General features: G+C 39.6%; 1 protein-coding gene across 1 annotated transcript in view; it reads right to left on the minus strand.

Moving 5' to 3' along the window:
• The window catches only part of LOC124124701 (mannosyl-oligosaccharide 1,2-alpha-mannosidase IA-like), a 31,981-nt gene extending 10,219 nt beyond the window's left edge, over window positions 1–21,762 (minus strand). Inside the window, exons 1-5 of the mRNA XM_046487927.2 lie at window positions 21,110–21,762; window positions 17,831–18,046; window positions 13,766–13,846; window positions 3,080–3,174; window positions 2,435–2,558 (exon numbers count right to left, since the gene is read on the minus strand). Coding sequence (XP_046343883.1) covers window positions 2,435–2,558; window positions 3,080–3,174; window positions 13,766–13,846; window positions 17,831–18,046; window positions 21,110–21,733 — 1,140 coding nt within the window. The 5' untranslated portion in view covers window positions 21,734–21,762. The remainder of the gene's footprint in view (window positions 1–2,434; window positions 2,559–3,079; window positions 3,175–13,765; window positions 13,847–17,830; window positions 18,047–21,109) is intronic.
• Between the last annotated feature and the right edge of the window lie 2,075 nt (window positions 21,763–23,837).

The following is a 23,837-nucleotide window of genomic DNA, read 5'->3' on the forward strand; positions in this document are numbered from 1 at the left end:
CATCAACATCATCAGACATCAACATCAGACATGTTCATCAACATCATCAGACATGTTAATAAACACCATCAGACATGTTCATCAACATCAGACATGTTCATCAAAACCATCAGACATGTTCATCAACATCAGACATGTTCATCAAAACCATCAGACATGTTCATCAACACCATCAGACATGTTCAGCAACATCAGACATGTTCAGCAAAACCATCAGACATGTTCATCAACACCATCAGACATGTTCATCAACACCATCAGACATGTTCATCAACACCATCAGACATGTTCATCAACACCAGACACGTTCATCAACACCATCGACATCAGACATGTTCATCAACATCAGACATGTTCATCAACATCAGACATCAACATCAGACATGTTCATAAACATCATCAGACATGTTAATAAACACCATCAGACATGTTCATCAACACCATCAGACATGTTCAGCAACATCAGACATGTTCATCAACATCATCAGACATGTTCATCAACACCATCAGACATGTTCATCAACACCATCAGACATGTTCATCAACACCATCGGACATGTTCATCAACATCATCAGACATGCTCATCTTCACCCACGCCAACATGGTTACGTAATAGCCATTCCATAAGTGAGGTTTATGTCCAACACGAGATAAACACATGTCCCTAAAAGACCTACACATTACTTACATCAAACTCATAGTTATTCTATCATTGCATTCAATGCATTAATGTCACATTACAATAGGCATGAAAGCATCTCCCTCTTTGCTGGCTCTGCTATCAGTGAAGTAAAGGTCATCACATTAATTACAACCACATCAACATGAAGATGTGATATTTAATATATGAGCCGCTCTACATAAATCCCTACTATTGACTATATAAACATACACAATCATAGGAAAAACCATACATGCAGCTCAACTGAAGTGAAGATATTTTGTAACATCACAGACTCGCTGTGCCAAATGGTCAAAACATACAAAGCCCAAACAGTTCAACAATGTATTTTTCTGAACAAACTGTGAGCGTATTAAATGGGGGTTGGCAAATACGCAGTTTATCGCATTGAGTGGTGTGGTGAGAATTGACATTTTCACGACCATGACCCGTGTCTGGAGATGAGATAATCTGCACGTTTGTCAATCATTAAATGTTGTCTTATTTAATGGATGCCTTGAAATAAACAGCCAGCATCTATAAACAGCTGATCAGCTGCTTGTAGACAGGATGTGTGGGCCATCGATGGAAAATTACAAAAAAGATGAATAACTTGGCAGAAGATGCTCAGGAACTCGTAAGCTGGTCACATAATGATAATATCAAGTGTCCACAATCAATACAAAATAACATGTGCAACATATGTTATTGGTTATTGTGCCCACCATCATGACCATATACCTACTGCATTTGAAACTGCACAATAAAACCCTCAATAAATAACGAAATAAGGGAATAAATCACATTTCTACAAGTTCATAATTACAAATAATTGCTATTTTCACCCCCCAAGAACTATCCGGGTCACCATGATAGCCAGTTATTCCCCACATTTATACTAAAGCATGCCAGATGGAACTTAATTCCAAACACAGGCCAGCTGGACCACAACATGGTGGAAAGACCTGCTGACAGAATCACCACGCAACACAGCCGCATGGATACATATTATCTCAATATCAGTCAGGAGGCTTACATTACAGTCTGTCATGATCACAATGCATGTATAAACTTGTCTACAGCCTGATCACAGATACATCTATTGGAACAAGATACACCTATTACAAGTATACAGGGAGATTTATAGGATTCCAAATTAAACATGATTAGAAAAATACATTGTTTTGTTCCAAAATATAATTTAGAGGTATTTTAACATTGCATTCAGATTTCAATGCAAATAAAATAGATCTATTGGTGAGCATAAACACCTCTTCCTTTATATCAGTCACCACTACAAAGCCAAAATGATAATTGTCAGCCTGTGCCAATAAATCCCTGGTACATGTCAGACCCCTTGCTGGTACATGTCAGACCCCTTGCTGGTACATGTCAGACCCCTTGCTGGTACATGTCAGACCCCTTGCTTCAAACAACAGGCTGTCACTGTCTACTGCAAGTGGATGGGTGAGTGAGTGAGTCTGGTTTAATGCTGCTTTGAACAGTCTTCTTGTTCTATCACAGAGTGTCAGCTGTATGTGGGAGAAGTGATGCAGGTCTCAAGATGTTTACACTCCTGTGAAGCCATTAACACGGGTATGGTGCTGACAAACCTAAAACATAATACCGGGATACAAACCCACGACCATTACACCTAAGACAACAGTGCCCACTGTGCCACTTGGTTCCCCCCTTGGTCTGGTGCTAAGGCATCAGTGTCCGGGGCTCCTAACTGTTTAGTTTCCAACACTGAAACTGCAATGTCAGCTCACCTTCTTGAGGTATGTATCATCCCCCGTAATGGCCGACAGGTAGGCGAACTCCAGATGCAGAGATCCAAACTCAGCCAGGATAGAGCAGCCACCAGACGCCCACCCCCAGTTCCGACTACTGCCACTGTAAGCAGTCACAACAAAAATCTCTGATATATTAATTCCGGACTAAATTCATCTCACCCCTTCAATATATAATTAAGAATATCACATATTTCATGGTAAAACAATTATTCATACATGTCTTCACCTAGAAATTCTCATACAAATGATAAAACCAGTTAAAACAATAAGTTTTATTTATTTTGACCCTCTGATTAAACAAAATGATGAGGTAAAATGAGGTTTAACATTGCATTCAATAGTGCTGTACTTCTAAAGCGATGTCCACACATACAATGCTGGTTTAAGAGTGTTATTCCACTGAAATACCATGCCCCAGTTTAACATAGATACCCCACTCAGACTATGTTCTGAGCCAACCGATCCTTGTTTTACCCCTTTAATGCCAAGCACCAGACAGGGTAACAACAAGTAACATGTTTTAACATCTTTCGGTGTGATGCAGCCGGGATCAAACCACTGACCTTCCGCAACTAGACCTCGGAGGCGGTTTAAACAAAAAGTCCTAGTAAGTGCACTAACGTCTTGATGTTGACCATGGACTGTGGGATGCCCGTCGGGGTGTTGAAGGCTGGGAGCAGCTTGTCCGCAATATCCTTCGCCTTGTTCTTGAACATCTGAAAACATACACATCTCATGACTGCAGGTGTGTACGAAGTACAGCAAACATACAGCATCAAGTGAAGCTTTTAAATCTTTTTATACCCCCGACCTAAAAAGGTCGGGTGTATATAGTTATACCAAGGTTCCGTCCGTCCGTCCGAAAACTTTATCCGCGGGATTTCTCTTAAACTATTCAGTGGATTCATCTCAAACTTACATATAATCTGTGTCATATGGAGGGGTGCAGTCAAAAGAAAAAAATTGTTTTTATGAATTTTCCATTTTTTATGAATTTTTCAAACCCTAACTCTATCCATTATTTAATTTGAAACTACTGACATACTAGGCGGGTCGGGGGTATTAGTGAGCCACGCTCACTTTGACCCATGTTCAATCTGTATCACACCTTTCTGTACATCATCAAGTCTAGTCAAACCAGTGGTTGATAGAATGAGCAACGATCAATGCCTTGGTTAAAGATCAATGCCTCAGAATAATGTTCAATGCCTCGGTTAAAGATCAGTGCGTAAGGGTAACGATCAATGCCACTGAGTAACGATCAATGCCTCAGGGTAACGATCAATGCCTCAGGGTAACGATCAATGCCACTTGGTAACAATCAATGCCTCAGGGTAACAATCACTGCCACAGGGTAACAATCACTGCCACAGGGTAACAATCAATGCCACAGGGTAACAATCACTGCCACTGGGTAACAATCACTGCCACTGGGTAACAATCACTGCCACAGGGTAACAATCAATGCCACAGGGTAACAATCAATGCCACTGGGTAACAATCACTGCCACAGGGTAACAATCACTGCCACAGGGTAACAATCAATGCCACTGGGTAACAATCACTGCCACAGGGTAATTATCACTGCCACTGGGTAACAATCACTGCCACAGGGTAACAATGCCTCAGGGTAACAATGCCTCAGGGTAACAATCACTGCCACAGGGTAACAATCACTGCCACAGGGTAACAATCAATGCCACTGGGTAACAATCACTGCCACATTGTTCAACCAGTGTTGAGAAAGTTCTCTCTTCCACAGTTCTCTTTCCTGGCATAATCCTAAGACTAATCCCATACTAAGAAAGTATGGAAAGTCTCTCTTTCGCCTCTGGTTGACTATCTCCGACAGCGACATGGCCTCAAATGTTTAAATGTCAACAATTTATTTATGAAAGATGTTTACTTCTGCCTTGCATAAACTTCATGTGAACGCAATGTAAATATACTTTTGCTTACATGAGTAAATTTTGTCCATGTGAATGGGGCTATAGTCACCTTTTACAGCAAGCATTAAAGCCATGTAGTAACACAAACAGCACAGATTCATTATACAGACATGCATACAACCACCAACATCAAGAGCCATACAGAAGCAGTGTCTGCTCTGGCTTAAATTTTCTTGGGGTCACTTGGACCCCTTCATCAAAAAATTAGGGGTCCCAAACAAAAATGGAGGGGTCCAATTTGTAGCATCATAATATAACATTAACAACAGAATACAGTGGTTGTGAAAAATCAGACATCTTTTCGCAGCTGCAAAATATCAACAAACAGGCAAAGTGAGAGAAAGGTTCACATCAGGACACATCCTGCTCTCATGACCAAGAGGGACCTTAAGGGACAAACAATTTCTTAAAATGGAAATTTGATACTAATGAATATTTTAACACAAAACTATCCATGTTAATATCTAACTTTGTAAATGAAAAGGCAGTACACGGGTGATCAGCCATTGGTAAGGGGTCATAGGGGCAGACATTTGTTAATGTTTATATCTAGATCTTCCAATGATTTGAAGTTTATGGATTCAGTCAAGTTCAATGGCTGTTCTGATGCTACTGTACTGAGTAGTGAGTTCATGTCGTAACTGTGACAATGATCAATGAGTCATAACATAATTGGGATATCAAACAGTTTTTTTAAGTAAGAGTATGTTCAGGATCCAGCATTTCCTTCATAAATCTAGTCAACAATGAACATGTTTCAGGTGCTATAAATGTTAAAACATGTCATTTACACTAATAACGGTTCTGTCAAAATGTGTTTTGCAATTCTTAATATAACCCACAAGAGATTGAATTATAATCAGCTTGATAGGTCTGTTGTAGAATAACTAAATATTCAGAGTCCGCTAAATAAAAACAATGCTTACATTCAAGTGTCCGCATTTATTCTTTATCATATACAGTATGGCGGTATCGATAAATCTCGAAATCCACACAAACTGTCGACTGTTTACTTATGCAAATCTAAGCACGATATATTTCATTGCATGATTGAATACAGGACTCGTTGCGGTATGTCACGGCTACTTGTACACACGTTACCTTCTTTATGATAGTTTCTGGGATTTTTTTGAAGTGGAATTACCCCTACCTCCATTCGAAATTGATACGAAGAAGAACCCATTTGTTCAAACGAAGTCCCTTGATCAAACCTCGGTCGTATGTAAAATACAAAACAGGACGTGATGTAAACCATATAACCCACACAGGAACTTTGTTTACCGAACTCGGTAAAGAAAATCAGCATCGATCAATCCAATGAACAACAAAAAATATTTGAATCACATATTTAATAAGGTTATAAGCGTGCCCCATTTCAATCCATTATGAATTAACTACTGCGATAACATAGCGTACCTTCCTACACGGTCGCTCGATTTCGCGGGTCACGGTTACCACGTTCTGAAGTATACCCTTCATGTGCCGGGCTATTTTTAGTTTGACACAAGGTCGGGATATTTTCGACCAATCAAGCTAAATGAATTACGACTATATCCGACCTGCTTAATATGCGGCACCTGATTGGCTGAAGCAAAGCTAAGGACCATACCAAACATTAATACATGCAAAACCGAAAATAGATATAGGTCAAGAAACCGGTTTGGGTATTTGTCATAAACAGGGAGAGAATAATGAAACTGGTTTGGTTTAGCAAACGGAAGTGTTAATCAACATGCTTCCCTGTCTTGTTTGGCAACAAATACCTTTACGCAAAGACGTATGTCTTTGATTTACGATAACAGTGTCAATTCGATATGAAATTAATAACGCCCCAGTCACTGCGTCCACGAGACCCACACATGTTACGCAGGTGCGTTCAAACTCATTTTTGTGCGTCCAAGACGCAAAAACGCGCTCTTCAGCCAACACTGCAGAAGGATAGTTTGTCTTTTAATAGGATGTCATTTTCATTAAACATGATAAGGGTATTCCTCTTACTTACTATTGCTATGTGGTATCAATGCCAGAAATTAATACCTTAAATTTTTTGGGCTCCTTTTTTAAAATCAATGTAAAGAGCGATCATGTTGATGGAGCTACTATCATAACCGGTCCCGCTGGTATGTGCAGCCAGTTCATCTGTTGACAGGGGTCATACTTGAGGCATTTGCACCTCCATCACAGAAAACTTCAGTCTTAGCTAAGATTGCGATATTAAATCAAAGCCGTCAAACAATTGCATTAAGGTTGGTTTATGCAAGTGGAATAGGACTTTGATATGATGATATATAAGTATATAGTTAGCACTTAATACTGATTAACCTGTGCAAGTTGGCCCACTCAAACACAACCAATCGTATTTTTGGAGGCTCACTGGTAAATCAAGGCAAATAAACAACTCTAGTCATTATGGCACTTAATTACCACACAAACATAAAACCAAAGTCCTACAACAGACCCCATGTAGAGGTCATCTTGCTATTATTCATAATTAACACTGTTGAATAACCTACACACTGTAGTAAAGTCACAAGGCAGCATGAAGGGAGCCGATCAACGGTTCATATCGGATACAAAAGTGATGACACAATAATACTTGGTCTGCTGTCCCAGCTCACTGCCTGGGTCCACTCACACACCCACGGCTCAGTCCTCACTAGGGCTGGCCAAAAAGATTGATAATAGGAATTATCATTGATTGGAAGAAATATTAACGATTATGAATATGAAATTGTTGTCATCGATAATAACTTACAAAAACTATTGTAGTGAAATAAAGTTTAGATCTACCAAAACAGATTTGTTTTTGTCAATCATGTCAAATGCCAAAAAACGGAAAACAACCGTTTGTTATCTTAAATGTCCACTAAGTAATCCATGAATAACTGTGCCACACTCACCACTGGTGTCAAATATGTTGTTGTCTTTCCAACTTATTTTTGCAAATTTGCTCAAAGTTACTTCTCTTATATTAAGCGATAATTAATCGATATTCAGTTAACGATTATTGATCTCTGTATGTATCGACAGCCAGCCCAAGTCCTCACCTAGTCACACGATTCAAGAGGGAATGTTCGCAACTTCCATTGTTTGAAAGAATAAAGTACATGCTGTGATACTGAAATAAAGTTTCCTTACATAAACGTAATGTAAAAACAATCCACGAAAACTTCTCATCCTTGCATATTATCTGGTTTCCATAGCAACTGCCTGGCAGTGGGTAGCAGTTTCTTTAGGCAGTTGTGTTCTGATTCCCCTTTTCCTCCCAATGAAAACCACAGTATTGCATACAAAGTAACTTCAACACGATGCAAAGATGTTTTTAAGTACTGGCTCTATCTGTCACAGATCCCATCTCCTCTTAACTATCACACTGATTCAGTGTCCAGAGCAATGATGAAAATTAAAACTGTTACACTGTACACGCTCTGATTACACTTTGTCCAAGTGGAGGGACAACACACTGATGCATCGGTGGATTGCGTTTTTTACTTCTCGATACAAGTATCGATCACAGTCACACACTAAGTATAAAGTATTGATTCTTACCTTAAACATGTTAAAGTTAAATGTTTCCTTGAAAATAGTGTTACACCAAACACTAATTACTAGTGAAAATGAGTAGTGAAAACGTAAATATTATCATCCTTTGCACCATACCTGACACTGCCAACTGTTAATCATTAGTGGTCCAAGTATGAAAAAGATGGCTTACGCACCACAGATAAGTGCACATGTAAGTATCACGATACGTATCAGATCGTGAGCAAGGTATGGTGATACATATCGGAATCGCACAGTGAGTGTACTGTCCCAGCCCTACTTTGTCGGCAGGTCAACTTGCATCTTACCTATCATTCACCATGCCAACCCAAAACCCCAGACAAAAGTTTTTATCTGTTTATCCACCATCAGACTTTTGAGCTGCCCCCTAAACAGCTGGCAGAGAGACGTTGCTGACGTGTGACATACTTCATTACGTATGCATCTGGTGACTTTCACCCACACACCACCATCAGCACCATGGGGAACGCCAACATAATGTCACTTGAAATTGATAGCTGGCATGCCGAATCCATATAGAATAGTCGGGACCAAAATATCAAGATACATATTCCACATACAAATATGAGCAAACATGGAACTCATGTCGCTAGATTCTGTGACCTTGGCCGCGATTACAAGTGTTCTAGCCTAGTAATTATCTGTTCTGTCTAGTGAGTGTAGTCCATAAAATAACACTAAACACTACTGAAAATTATGCATAGAGCCATGTTCGGGCTAGTACTCTGTAGGTGAGATGAAATTGGGTTTAACGTCGCGTCCAAGATTATTGCACTTATATAGCGATGTGCATGTATGCGTGTGTGTGTGTGTGTGTGTGTGTGTGTGTGTGTGTGTGTGTGTGTGTGTGTGTGTGTGTGTGTGTGTGTGTGTGTGTGTGTGACAGTATACTGACTCCGGAGGGTACCAGTCCTTGTCATAGCCCCTTAATGCAGGGCAACAACAAGTACCATCTTTTTAACGTCTTTGGTATGACACGACCGGGGATCGAACCTTGGACCTTCCGGTATCTGGAGCTCTGACACATGTAGACACATTTCTCCGTTTCCCTGATTTATTGGGTCTGTCCAATGAGGTTTCATCATATTCATAATGCCAGTGACAACATCATCGACTCTATGTCAGCTGTAAGGCCATTATTTACTGTTAACATCACAACAAACGGTAGAATGATGTTAGGACTCAACCACACGTTCCAGAAACTACTGGAATAAACGTTTTATCCTCTGGACGAATAACGTATATATATACAAATACATCCAGTGTTTGGAAATAATTTTAAACCCCAACAAGACAGTCAGCAATGACCCATAAGTGTTGCCTGCCCATCTTCAAAGTTACCAGCCCACATTCAGACATAATAAACATGATAAATATTGAACTATCGCGAACAAAATATAAGAGAAAAATTGCGTCTTGATTCAGTTGAAATAATACAAACAATTACTTGTGAATCTATGCATGCTATGAGGAGTTAGATAAGCTGAATATGTAAGTTGGCTTACAATTATCTGCCAGACAGTCGGGCAGGTGGAGAAAAATTTCATGCAGCCCGACAGAAAAGTTACCAGCCACGGGCCGCTGGGGAGGCAGTTATTCCGGACACGGTATACATCATGATACATGTAAGTGTAAAGTAATAATGATTTTTCTCAGGACCATAACAGTTTTATTTTCCATAGAACAGTTCAACACTGCTTGTAAAACTGGTCCTATCCCTTGACATGCACATCCTCACAGAAAGCAGTGCTTGACATGAAGAGGCCCTTAGGTTTTCTACTAAGGAATGCCGCAAACCTACATTATTTATTAATATACAGGATCCTACACAAATCACACTGAAACAAACTATTCTATTCAACATCAGTTTGTAATATTCCCAGGGACTTGATTCTAAACATGTTTCAGTTTTAAATACACATCATCCCTGAACACTTCAGAGGATTTCCCTTGAGAAGAATGACAGATACATACATTAACCTCATGCTCTAGGTAAAAGTAGGCGAAACTGATGCAATGGTAATGTATTGCAGATAAGAAAAAACTATTGATTTTGTCTATGTGAGTGTGAAAGTCTAACATTCCCCATGGAAGATGTGGCACCACAATCAATACTGAACCTTGGCTGGAACATGGAACAGGGGCCTCCAGCATACACAGAGTGAGTGAGTGAGTGAGTGAGTGAGTGAGTGAGTGAGTGAGTGAGTGAGTGAGTGAGTGAGTGAGTGAGTGAGTGAGTGAGTGAGTGAGTGAGTGAGTGAGTGAGTGAGTGAGTGAGTGAGTGAGTGAGTGAGTGAGTGAGTGAGTGAGTGAGTGAGTGAGTGAGTGAGTGAGTGAGTGAGTGAGTGAGTGAGTGAGTGAGTGAGTGAGTGAGTGAGTGAGTGAGTGAGTGAGTGAGTGAGTGAGTGAGTGAGTGAGTGAGTGAGTGAGTGAGTGAGTGAGTGAGTGAGTGAGTGAGTGAGTGAGTGAGTGAGTGAGTGAGTGAGTGAGTGAGTGAGTGAGTGAGTGAGTGAGTGAGTGAGTGAGTGAGTGAGTGAGTGAGTGAGTGAGTGAGTGAGTGAGTGAGTGAGTGAGTGAGTGAGTGAGTGAGTGAGTGAGTGAGTGAGTGAGTGAGTGAGTGAGTGAGTGAGTGAGTGAGTGAGTGAGTGAGTGAGTGAGTGAGTGAGTGAGTGAGTGAGTGAGTGAGTGAGTGAGTGAGTGAGTGTGAGTAAACCACACAAAAAAAAAAAAATTTACATGAAGGTATGGTTACATTTACAGCGGTAAAAACTAACCTTTTTGGCCCACTAGTGCCAATTTCTAACCCTGATTTACAGTGCGTCCTCAGCCACCACGTTCTGTCATGCATACAGGTGGCGCTGTGCTACTTCTGCTATTACGGGAGGTAACTGTATTAGTTCCTGTTCTATTATAGCGTATCATGATCTCACAAATTGATGATTCAAGTATCATGTGTACCTAAGTATCGATATCGTAGATATAAGTGAATTGTTACAACCCTGAGGTCGTATATCATAATCTTGGAAACAATTATAAAAAAACTAGGTTTATAACATGAAAACAAAGTAAAGTGAATTAATGATTGTCAATAATTTTTGTTTTCATTCTGATAGAGTTAGGCGTTAATCATTGACGTCATATCGCTTGGTCTTAGTATTTGCAGAAGACAAATAAAACAGGTTTACTTTTAAATCTTTAAAAAACACAACTGAATCATGATTGGTTGGTTGGTTTGTTGTTTAACGCCTCACTCAGCAATATTCCAGCTGTATGACGGCCGTCTGTAAATAATAGAGTCTGGGCCAGACAATCCAGTGATTAATATCATGAGCATCGATCCACACAATATGGTTAGATGTAAACATAGATTATCTAACCATGATACAACAAGAATGTTTAAAAGTTAGAAATATTTCTTTCAACTTTTGTTTTATTGTAGGATTGATATTATGTACGTGTGAATTACAAGTTAAATGTCTTGGCATTATTCAAGAGCAAAATTCGACTAAAATCTTGAAAATAATGAAAACTTAGTGTACTGATTAATACAAAAAAAAAAAAATTCTGCATTTCTGTGATGAGACATTTTTGGGAAATATTTCCGCAATCGCAGAATTAGTCTGGGAGAGCAATATATTTGTGACTACTGGACACACATTTCTGTGTTGTGAAAAACCTTGAGTACTAATTCATGTGTCATGTTGCAGTGATTATCAATATACTCATTGTTGTAATAGTTTCAGGGCAAGCAATGTCTGCATCGTGACATGTTCCAATGGCAGCATTAGAAATTGGCACTAGTCCTGTAGTCCTTGCCAAACTGCCCAATAGTAAAGGTTCCTAAGGACTACCGGTAGTAGAAATGTGTCCTTTTTAAGGGTTTTGCTATATGTTATCATTATAAGGACTAGTGGGCTAGACCTCTTAATTTCTATCGCTGCTATGGGGACAACCTTGACCTTCCCGTGTGTAAAAGGTTTCACACTGCTTGCAAGATGGACCATCTTGACCAAAATGTTAACTGGCCAGTTTGAGAGACATCTACCAAGAGACATCTACTTAAAAGAATTCTGTGACAGGAAACCTACCCTACCATTTGGGTGATTTCCTTTCACTATTTTTTTTCCTTGGACACAATGACATTTACACATTCCGAGTAGGGTTTGTGTATTGGCACTTAAATCGTATTGCAATATATCCCAATTAGGAGAACTGTATCGCGATGCATATCGCAATATTTATTGGAGCCTAAATATATATATTTGTACAGTTCAAAAGGTTCTTCATTCAATCATCAGAGCTCCAGATAAGCTGTGTATCTGCGTGAAATACGCATCAGAAATGCAGAAATACACAGTAAAATATAATCCAAGCGTATCAAATACGCAACAAACATTTCAGATACGCTACAAAAATAAAATTTGTGCGTATAATCAAAATATTGTGAAGTAACCCTGCGTATTCGATTAGCAAATCAGCAACTTATTTTGAAATTATAAACGGGCATTCCGTCAACCTTGTCATACTCCACGATGACAGTTACATCATGATCATTTGCCATCACACTTTCGTGTGGAAGTATCGTGGTATTTTTGAGTCCTATAAAGCTCTCGAACCCACACGACACCAGTTTGCAGGGACTAGATGAATAGTGTTTTTAAATATTTAACTTAAATACCCACATGTGTAAAAACTAGTGGGTAACAGAAATTTGAATACGCAGATAGAATTACTGATACCCAATGATTTTAAAATGCATGGGTAAAATACCCACAACACCAAAAGCTTATCTGGAGCTCTGATCATACAAACTTCAGATTGCAAGATGGGTAGTATGAATAGGCCTTCAGCAACCCATACTTACCGTAAAAGGTGACTATGCTTGTCGTAAGAGGCAACTAAAGGGATCGGGTGGTCAGGCTTGCTGACTTGGTTGATGCATGTCATCGATCCCAATTGCGTGGATCAATGCTCATGATATCAATCACTGGAATGTCTGGTCCAGACTCAATTATTTACAGACCACTGCCATAGAGCTGGAATATTGCTGTGTGCAATAAATCAGTGAATAAATCAGTAAGGAATGTTAATGTAAACAGCATGAAGCATGTGTTGTTTATTGGTTTACATGGTTAAACCTGGAACCCAGTCTACCCAAATGCATCAAGATAATACACAGCTCCAGATAACCTTTTTGATCAATTAAGTTTTTACTCAATTGGTTCTATTCTAATTGGGTTATTTAATGTTTCATTGGGTAACCAATATTGTTTCACTCATCTATTCATCACTCTATTGGGTTTTTCCTAAAATGAGTATGCATTGTGAGATTTGAAAAAAAAAGAAATAATGTTTTAGAAGTATATGACGCTTTTAAATGTAGGCTTGACTCGGAAAGTAAAGTAGCTTGTAATTGTGTTTTGGAAATTAGCTTCGTTGAACGCATGCTGAAAAAGCTTCTTGGGTATTTACGCGCGCTGTTTTCAAATAATTGAGTTTTTCATTTAATGCATGCGTTTCTGTATGCAACTTAATTGAAAGTAATTGGGTTTTGAATAATTTTGGGTGGTATTTTACGTAAATACGCAGCTTATATGTAGCTCTGCACAAGGTTGTACTGCGGAATGTGTTGCAATATCCCGGTATACCAGCTACATTGTACACGCCTACGCATTCCCTAGAACCATGTGACGGTGGTCCACCGTGGCCCTAAACTAAGATGTCGTGTATCCAAATATGATATGTAACAGAAATAGAACTTTTCATTAGGTAAGCAACAGAAACACTATCTTACCGTGTCCCCAGACAGAGCATAGGAAGCCAGCAGTCCACCAACAAACCGGATGTTGGTCTCAAACACAGATAATTCAGTTGACTGCAAAAAGAAAGAATACATATAAATAGATGTATAGAAACGCAGAAAGAAATGAGGTAAAACTACATTATTTCATGTATGAGCATTGGCCACTGGCTAATCTGCTATGCAGTCCAGCCATAGCACAGCAACCTTAAAATAATCAAGTCCAGAATAGACGAACCAGTGACTGAATGCATGAGCATCAATCCCTAGCTTCGGGTGAGGGTGACAAGTTATCAATTAAGCCATAGAGTCTGATCACTCCATCGTAAATACAATTTTTAGTCGGATCAAACGAAAAAAACACGAAGGAGCTATTCTAAAATGTTCTAACCCAGAATTTAGATTTTAACAGTGATGTTTTAGCCCACATAGCGTGCATTTGGGGGCTTGAATATGTGTTTTCATCATCGGGTGCAAACACTTTAACAGCTGGGCCACCCGTGTCCCCTTCCCCCAGAATGCTGTTGGAGTGGCCTGATTAACATGTTTAAGGAAACTGAAGCTGGGCTTCCATGTCACTCCAAGTGTGTGTGTGTGTGTGTGTGTGTGTGTGTGTGTGTGTGTGTGTGTGTGTGTGTGTGTGTGTGTGTGTGTGTGTGTGTGTGTGTGTGTGTGAGTGAGTGAGTGAGTGAGTGAGTGAGTGAGTGAGTGAGTGAGTGAGTGAGTGAGTGTGTGTGTGTGTGTGTGTGTGTGAGTGAGTGAGTGAGTGAGTGAGTGAGTGAGTGAGTGAGTGAGTGAGTGAGTGAGTGAGTGAGTGAGTGAGGTTGACACAGTATTTCAGTTATATCACAGTGTGTCAGCTTAATGTGGTAGGAAAGCCCAAGTGATGGAGGCTCTTGAGATGTACCACTTTAGTGATACCTACGGGAGCAGGAAAAGTACGGACAAACCTAGCAAATTGGGGTGAACTGGGATTCAAACCCACAATCATAGGTTTCTTGCTTGCCCAAGGGATGCAAGTCTGCACAGCAAATTGCGACTGGGACACCTGCCCCCCCCCCACACTCCACTTAAAACTTAAGAAAGGTGGACGACATATGGTATCCGAGTGGCATGTTTAACATGTCTAAAACTAAAAATATTTCATGAACAAGATCAATACTTATCCGAAATCAATAAGTCTTGTTCCAATTTCCATGAATAGTGATTGTCACCATAATACTTCTGATATTTTGACATGCACCATAACCAGTTTTATTCATGCTGAGGATCCAGAATGAAGTCTGCTGAGTTACCATGGTAACAAATAGGACAATGTTAACAAGGCCAAACTACATCAATCTCTTTCATGAGTGGACATGCACGGTCTACAGGGTAATTACAGGAAACACACACACTTAGGATGATAGGAAATACATGAAACACATGGAGCAGTACACGATTATAACACTTCTGCAGCAATATCCAGTCAACACCAGTGTTCAAATATGTCCCTGCCCATCGGTTCGTGGCAGGTAGACCTTGTGTCTGGCCCTAGTTTCAAAGTTGTATGGGTCCTTATGGCCAGCAGTAAATTAACGTGTCAATATATTTGTGACAATTCGCTGCAGTTTCTTTATATATGAGGGCCTGGACACCGTTCCACAAAGCGATCTTAGCGCTACGACTATCGTAAGCCAGTGTTAAAGTATGTGAGTTACGACCATCTTAGCGCTAAGATTGCTTTGTGGAACGGGGCCCTGGAGAGTTCAGTCGGGACCTACAGCTTCTCCAGTCTGTGGGTCCTGATGCCAGACTTGGATTTCTTTTAATACCAACATTGGTCAACACCAGACATGGATAGAAAATGAAGGAGTTCCGGGGGTACGAAGGCTGTGCTGCTTGAATGGTTGTCTGGAGACTCCCTATACAGCGTTTGAACTTGACTTACAAACTGGGGGACCAAGGGACCCAAATAATTAATGGTAACATATTTTATCAGTGCCATAGTGATTTCAACCAATACTAACTACAATCTTATACAGTAATATATTGAACCCTGGACTTTAATGTCATTTTCAACACTGCCAAGCAATGCCATACATGTAATATGTATAATACACAGAATATTATAATACTACATGGAATATGTGTAATACACAGCATATTCTAATATTACATGGAATATGTATAATACTACACAGAATATGTATAATATAATATGGAATATGTATAATACTACATCACATGGAATATGTATAATACACAGAATATTATAAGACTGTATGGAATATGTATATATCCCACCTTGACATTGTATAAATGCTACAGCACTGAACATCCCCAGTGTGCACCAGCTGCAGTCCTCCCTCCCAGCACACCAGGTGTTACCACAGTCAATACTGTACTGGATTTATCATATAACTTTTAAGTGTTTCATACAAGGAACAGGCATTGAAAGTTACTTCTTTGTAAATAACTTCATTGATATATTAAGTAACAACATATGGACTCCAAAGCATTTCGATATAGTGATTAATAATAAACTTCTGAAATGTGCAAATCCAAATGCATGTTTCACGATTTTTCCTACTGCACAAAAGACGATATCATTTGATAACAGACATGTCTCATGTCTCTGATAATCAGACATGAGGTGAAAGGTGAGGTGAAATGGGGTTTAACGTTGCGTCGAGATTATTGCACTTCTATAGCCCAAGGTGTGTGTTTGTGTGTGCTAGTCCGGACAGATGCCGATTCATAGTCTTAGCCTTAGTCCACTGAGATACTGACTCCGAGCTGACCAGTCCTTGTTTCATCCCCTGAATGCCAAGCGCCAGACAGGGTAACAACAAGTTGGTATGACGAGGCTGGGGATCGAACCCAAGGCCTTTTGCTTTCCAGGCGGACGCTCTACTGCTAGACCACAGAGGCGGTCTAATGAGATATGAGATTCTTATCAATTTCCAAAGATTTCTGTCCAAGTCACAGTGTGCCTGCATGCTCCTGCAGTTGGGCATTTGGTTCTGATACAGTTTACAGTCAATTCTTTTCTTGTTCGCTTTTAAATTTTTTTATCCCAAACTTAACTTATTTCCCCCCGCGAGAGACAAAAACAACAATTATGTGCAATCTCAGAGCTACAGCTTAGTCTATTTATAACTATGGGAGTGATGACAGTTCCATAAAGCAATCTTAGCACCATGACTATTGTATGTCTATGAGGTGAGGTGAGGTGAAATTGAGTTTAACGTCGCGTCCAAGATTATTGCACTTATATAGCGACGTGCATGCACGTGTATGTGTGGCTGCTTGTACTAGTCCGGACTGATGCCGATTTATAGTGCTAGCTCACTGAGATACAATGCCGCAGTTTAACATGAATACCCCACTCAGACACAGTATAATGACTCCGAGCCGACCAGTCCTTGTTTTAGCCCCTTAATGCCGAGCGCCAGACAGGGTAACAACAAGTACAATCTTTTAACGTCTTTTTGTATGACGCGGCCCGGGATCGAACCCTGGACCTTCCGCTCTCCGGGCGGACGCTCTACCACAAGACCACGGAGGCGGTCTGTATGTCTATGATAAAGTATGGGAGTTATGAGATCTTAGCACTAAGAAGGTTTTGTGGAAGCGGGTCCTGGCCTATGAAAGAGAGTGAGTATTGTTTCATAATCCACAATATTCCAGCAACGTCTCACCTTCGGGACAATAGAAATAGCCTTCACACACAGTACTTAAGTAGGGAATCAAACACTTAGTATGACACAGAATCAAACACAGTACTGCTAATTTGAGTATATTTGCCTGTTAGACGTATTCACGCTGTGTGAGACCAACTGTTGTTTGATTACTTAAGCCTTATTGCTTTAGCTTGGTTTTTATTGCCTAGTGTCAATAAATCCATAAACTTATCAGTGCACCTTAATACAACCAGTCTGTCTATTTATTTATTTCACACACTCATGAGCGTTTATTCATATCCGCTTTTAATCCGTTTTGAGAATTATGAGAGCCGTGACATGCTTTAACCACCAGTCTCCCCCCCTTCCCCCGAAGACACAGATCAGGACTTACCCCATCAAAGTGGAAACTTGTAGCAATCCAGTCTCGGGCCTTCTTGAACTCCTCATTCATGCCCATCAAATACAGCGTATCGATGGCATCAACAATTGTGGCTCCCAGAGACAGGGTTCCGAAGATACTAGCGGTGTGACCTCGTTTTGAGATGGGTCGAAGTTCGTTTGCCCCCCAAGCATGTTTCTCATAGTTTGACCAGGCATGTTTCATCATCTGCAATACATCAACCAATACATCAACCAATACATCAACCAACCAATACATCGACCAATATATCGACCAATACATCGACCAATACATCAACCAATACATCAACCAACCAATACATCGGCCAATACATCGACCAATACATCAACCAACCAATACATCGACCAATACATCGACCAATACATCAACCAACCAATACATCGACCAATACATCGACCAATACATCGACCAATACATCAACCAATACATCAACCAATACATCGACCAATACATCAACAGACAACATAAACAACATGAAAAACATGCACTTAGGGATGTCATCGTATATCGCAAAAATGATACATTGATAAATATTGATAAATGTTGATACTGTATGTTAAAAATTTATGAATATTGATAAAACTTCACTGCCACAGATTACCAGGGTTCAGATAGACAATAAAAAGACAGAAAATTCAATTCTAAATGTTTGATGGATCAGCCTAGTTCATATGGAACATTATTTTTAATAATTGCAGGACCAGATCAAATTAACCTATTGTGGTACTCTAAGTCGATATATCGCTAGAAACAGCTTGAGAAAATACACTCATACTGACGAGTGGCAGCATGTGCCGGCAAGGAAGAAGTGAACAAATGTTTGTCCTACCAGGAGAGGACAAATTTCAATCAAATTCATTCATCTCTAATCATTTTCATCAAAAGTATGCTGGATAGTTGATTTCATATGTTATATCTCATACGTTCCCAGTAATGATAACGCAATACATGTCGCTTATATCATAAATTGATGTCATACTTGGCAACTGCTCTGTTGAAGAAATAAATAGAAAGTGTGTTTGTGCAGCAAGGTTTGAAACAAGTTCTTAAGAGGAGGTAAGTTTAATTATTATTTTTGTTGTAAGCCCCTTGATAATGATGCTCAAATGTCAAAGCGAAAGCAAATGATTTAGTGAGGGCAAAGGCTGATGTAAGTATTTAATTGTGGCAATGGAGGGGTTCGTGCGAAAAAACATAAACAAATAAATATCCTCAACTCAAAGGTTATATTTACTCTAAATGGTAACAATTTAAAACATATAACATTACATAATGTTTGTTTGTCGTTAAATGCCGCACTCAGCAATATTCCAGCTATAAGACAGCTGTCTGTAAATAATCGAGTCAGGACCAGACGATCAAGTGATTGATATCACGAGAATTGATCCCATGCAATTGGGAAATGATCATGACATGTCATCAATCAAGTCAGCGATCCTGATCCCGTTAGTTGCCTCTTATGACAAGCATGGGGTGCTGAAGACCTATTGCAGTATGGGTTCAAAATAATATCTACCGTACTTGCCCTGCAGGACAAGTTGGGCTTAAGAAAAAGTTCGAGCCCTGCTAAACATTCCGATCAATGACATTCCTAGCTGCAAAAATCTATTCGTAGTTCAGGGTACAATTTCCCATTGACAAGACCACACTGGTGCCGGTTAAACTCGGCTAATGTAGCTTAACTTCACAAGCAAACTGCACAGAGCATGCTGAGTGCAGTTGGTAGATATTCCCTAAAAAGGCTAATAAATTTCACTCACTTCAAATTTAGACCATGTATACATGGGTATAAACAAATTGAAATACCATCACTTCCATTTTAACGATGTTCATGGTTACATCATATTTATGTAATCTTCCCTTTCTACACGATAGCCAATCAAATCCCACTTCATCACGTCAATCACTTGCTTTATTTTCAAGGCTAAGAAAGGAAAGTCGAATGTATTCAGGATTACAAGGGCTACAGAGCAATATGGAAGATGAGAGTATAGTTGTGACCACAAACATAGACATTAGACAGAAAATTGTACAATTGTAGACATGGTAGAGCTTTATCAAAATGTTAGAAACAAAACTCTTCCGTTTTCCATTAAAAAGAACATGAAATTGGACATAATGCTCATTGTGATTTAAGCTGACAAATGTCAAAACGTAAAAAAATCAGTTGATCATTCTGACATGCCAAGAGATAGTTTGATGAACAGCCCTAGATCTAACAAGGAAAGATGTTGAGTTGTGGGACACTGTCAGACATCGTAGGTTTTTTTGCAGGCACAATTTTGATCTGCATGGAATGAGGGGCAGGACTGGACGTAGAAATTGTTTCAATGAAAATTATGTTATGCTAATATATGCCGAAAGTGGGAAAATGCACTTTTAGGACTGGGTCAAAATCTCTTTGTTTGCAAGAAATCATAATCTACGAAAACAGTGATCAAACTAACAATGCCTGAGGTCATGTTTTGAGGGGTTTTAATTTCTAGTAAAGTATGTGGTCACCAATTTATTTACCAAAATGTGAAGGCGACTGTGCTTGTCGTAAAAGGCGACTAACGGGATCGGGTGGTCAGGCTCGCTGACTTGGTTGATACATGCCATCTATTCCAATTGCGTGGATCGATGTTCATGCTGTCAATCACTGGATTGTCTGGTCCAGACTCGATTATTTACAGACCGCCGTCATATAGCTTGAATATTGCTTAGTGCGGCGTTAAACAACAAACAAACCAAAATGTGAAATGAGTCAAATTTCAACACTGTTTTGAGTCACTGAGTATTGTACTCAGATGCTGTTTTTGTTGTTGTTTAATGCTGCACTCAGCAATATTCCAGATGCATAAAGTGGGTCTGTAAATACTAAACCAGACAATCCAGTGACTGACATCATGAGTATCATCACTGCAGCTGGTTTACAATGTCATCATGACATGCATCAACCAAGTCAGTCAGCCTGACCACTCGATCCTCTCAGTTGCCTCTTACAACAAGCATGGGTTGCTGAAGACCAATTCTATCCTGATCTTCTCAGGGTATGGTTGTCTGGACTAGAAAAAACAGTGATTGATATCATTCAACATCATCTCTGACATCAAGTGTATGTTGTTGAGTACCATATTCTAACCCAGAATCCCTGGGTTTGCATAACCCTTCTTTGTTATATGTATTACTATTAGGATTAAATATTGCCAATTCCACGTAATCAATATCAATATAGGAATTGTTCAAACATGTATTACAAAAGCCTACCTCTTTTACTTTCTCTCTCCTCATCCTGTTTTCTTCATCATCATGAGACCCCCCGGCTGCTTCATCAGGCAAAGCATGCCCACCATGCTCCTTTTCAACTTCAAGCTGTTTCTTCATTTCTTCTTGTTTTGCTAAATTGTCTTCTTCTTTCTTCTTCATCAAGATTATATTCTTCTCTTCCTGAACTTTATCTTTCATCACTTGAGCATCCTCGGGTTTCATATTTAACTTATCACCAAGAACTTCATTCAGTTTTTGCTGTTCCCATGCCACATCGATTTTTTTTCTAAGTTCCGCCTTGTCAACTATCTTATGAGGATCGATCATATCACCATGCCTCAAAACTTTGGCCCCACCCAGAGGGTGGCCGTCTGCCCCAAGTTCGGCCTGTGGGAAAAATATGACGTTTCCAGCTTCTTGGATATGTTTTCTCATTTCGTCCATTGTAACACGGTCTCGGAGATCGGGTAAAAAGAAAAATGCCCCAAAACATACAATTCCAAATGTTAAAAACACTAATAAAATTATGTATTTCTCTCTTAAACGCAGTGTTTTGCGTCCTTGAGGTACAGGCACACCATTTACATAGCGTTGATAGGTGGGAAGAACACTACCCGCTGCCATGTTGTCGTCTTCGTTCAGGCCCGCAGCGAATGTTGTCGTGTATTGGTCGAAATTTATAAAGGGGAGGTAATTGCTTTCAAACGCTCTCGGGAGACTACACGTACGAACGCCCGAGAACTCGGTGACCCATATAACAATCTGCCTCATCGCTGTTGACTCTTGACCAAGCAACGTAGGCACTGGATGGCGTGTGCTTTATATACCATTGATTTTCAAACTGTGAACATCAGTTATCACGACAATCCCGAGGTGGTCCATAATGCTTCATCTAAATAAAGACTGAATAAGTTATTTTTATCAAAGAATATGTATTTTAAGCCACATCATTCACGGAGAAAAGTATACTTATATTGATATGAAATGGCATTATTCAACTTATATATCAACAGAGAAGCGAAAGGTTACTCAATGTAATTCTTTACTCACATCTACAAACGCGAATACTGGAAGATAATTAAATTACATAATTATTATTTGTATTTTGAAAACAGTTTCAGAACAGAAGCCAATTGTTTCTACGTATATGAGATTTCTATATGAAATATTTATCAGTGTGTAAATAAGATGGGTTTTTTTTCCCATTTTGATGACGGGTTGAATTATAATGACATGTTCTAGGCAAATTATCAACATATTCTAATCATTTACTGCAATAAATATATTGACTTTCTAAGGGTTATATATTTATATTTTGGAATTTGCTAATGGCGTGAAAGAATATGGGTAATGCCAGTTTCTTTTGTTACAATAACTCCGTCTCTCTTTCCATGGCAGTCTTTATCCTTGTATAAGGGCAGTTTCAGACCTTCAGTATGAATTCTGTATCTGAAGTCGGTGACGTCCAGTGACGACATGGAGAGCATGCATTTGCACATACCTGGAGGTGATGATGTTGTTTGTGTATTGTAAAAAGTGGGTGAGTTCGTTTTAATGTCGCTATAAACAGTATTCCAGTTCTTCTGGGAGGTAAGGCGGACATGATGCAGTTGGTCTCAGACGTTTACCCCTTTGGCGAAAAACACGAGCACGGGTGTGGTGCTAACAAACCTAGACACATCATCGGGATTCGAACCCACGATCACTGGTTTAAGTTTGGCGTGTTTCCCGACTCTGCGCAGCGCATTCCGGCGCCTTAGGCGACTGGGCCCAACATAACATGGGTCGGGATCACTATAATATTATAACTGCCAGATTTTGTCCACCGAAACAACATACTGGCGCCGGTAGTTGTGCCACCAGGCTGGTCCACGGTTTGTCTTTCAAGACCACAACGCTCGTGCCCACTGTGCACGTATCCCAACTGGACTACCTCCATCAGAAAACATCACCAAAATGCAATTGCCAGCCATGAGTCCCGACCTTTTCCCCATAGAGCACATCTGGAACGTGATCGGACGAAGTGTACTCCGACGTCAAAAGCTACCTGCTACATTAGCCGAAATGGGCATATAGACTTTGTGTAGTCTTTCTGGTCTGTCCAATCGTGATTGATCAAGTCATCTCAAACGTCCATTTTTATACCCCCGACAAAATGTCGGGGGTATATAGTTATACCAAGATTCCGTCCGTCCGTCCGAAAATTTTGTCCGCGCGATTTCTCTTAAACTATTCAGTGGATTCAACTCAAACTTAGTACATATAATCTGTGTCATATGGAGGGGTGCAGTCAAAAGAAAAAAATTGTTTTTATTAATTTTCCATTTTTTTAATGAATTTTTCAAACCCTAATGTCCATCTGAAGACTTTGTCCGCGCGGTTTCTCTTAAACTATTCAGTGGATTCATCTCAAACTTAGTACATATAATCTGTGTCATATGGAGGGGTGCAGTCAAAAGAAAAGAATTGTGTTTATTAATTTTCCATTTTTTTATGAATTTTTCAAACCCTAATGACCATCTGAAGACTTTGTCCGCGCGGTTTCTCTTAAACTATTCAATGGATTCATCTCAAACTTAGTACATATAATCTGTGTCATATGGAGGGGTGCAGTCAAAAGAAAAAAAATGTTTTTATTCATTTTCCATTTTTTTATGAACTTTTCAAATGCTAAGGCTAACCCTATCCTAGCTATATAATTTGTAACTACTGACACACTAGGCGGGTC

Source organism: Haliotis rufescens, unplaced genomic scaffold (genome assembly GCF_023055435.1).
Source record: "Haliotis rufescens isolate VD_foot unplaced genomic scaffold, xgHalRufe1.0.p SCAF_5, whole genome shotgun sequence".
In the NCBI taxonomy this organism is placed as follows: domain Eukaryota; kingdom Metazoa; phylum Mollusca; class Gastropoda; order Lepetellida; family Haliotidae; genus Haliotis; species Haliotis rufescens.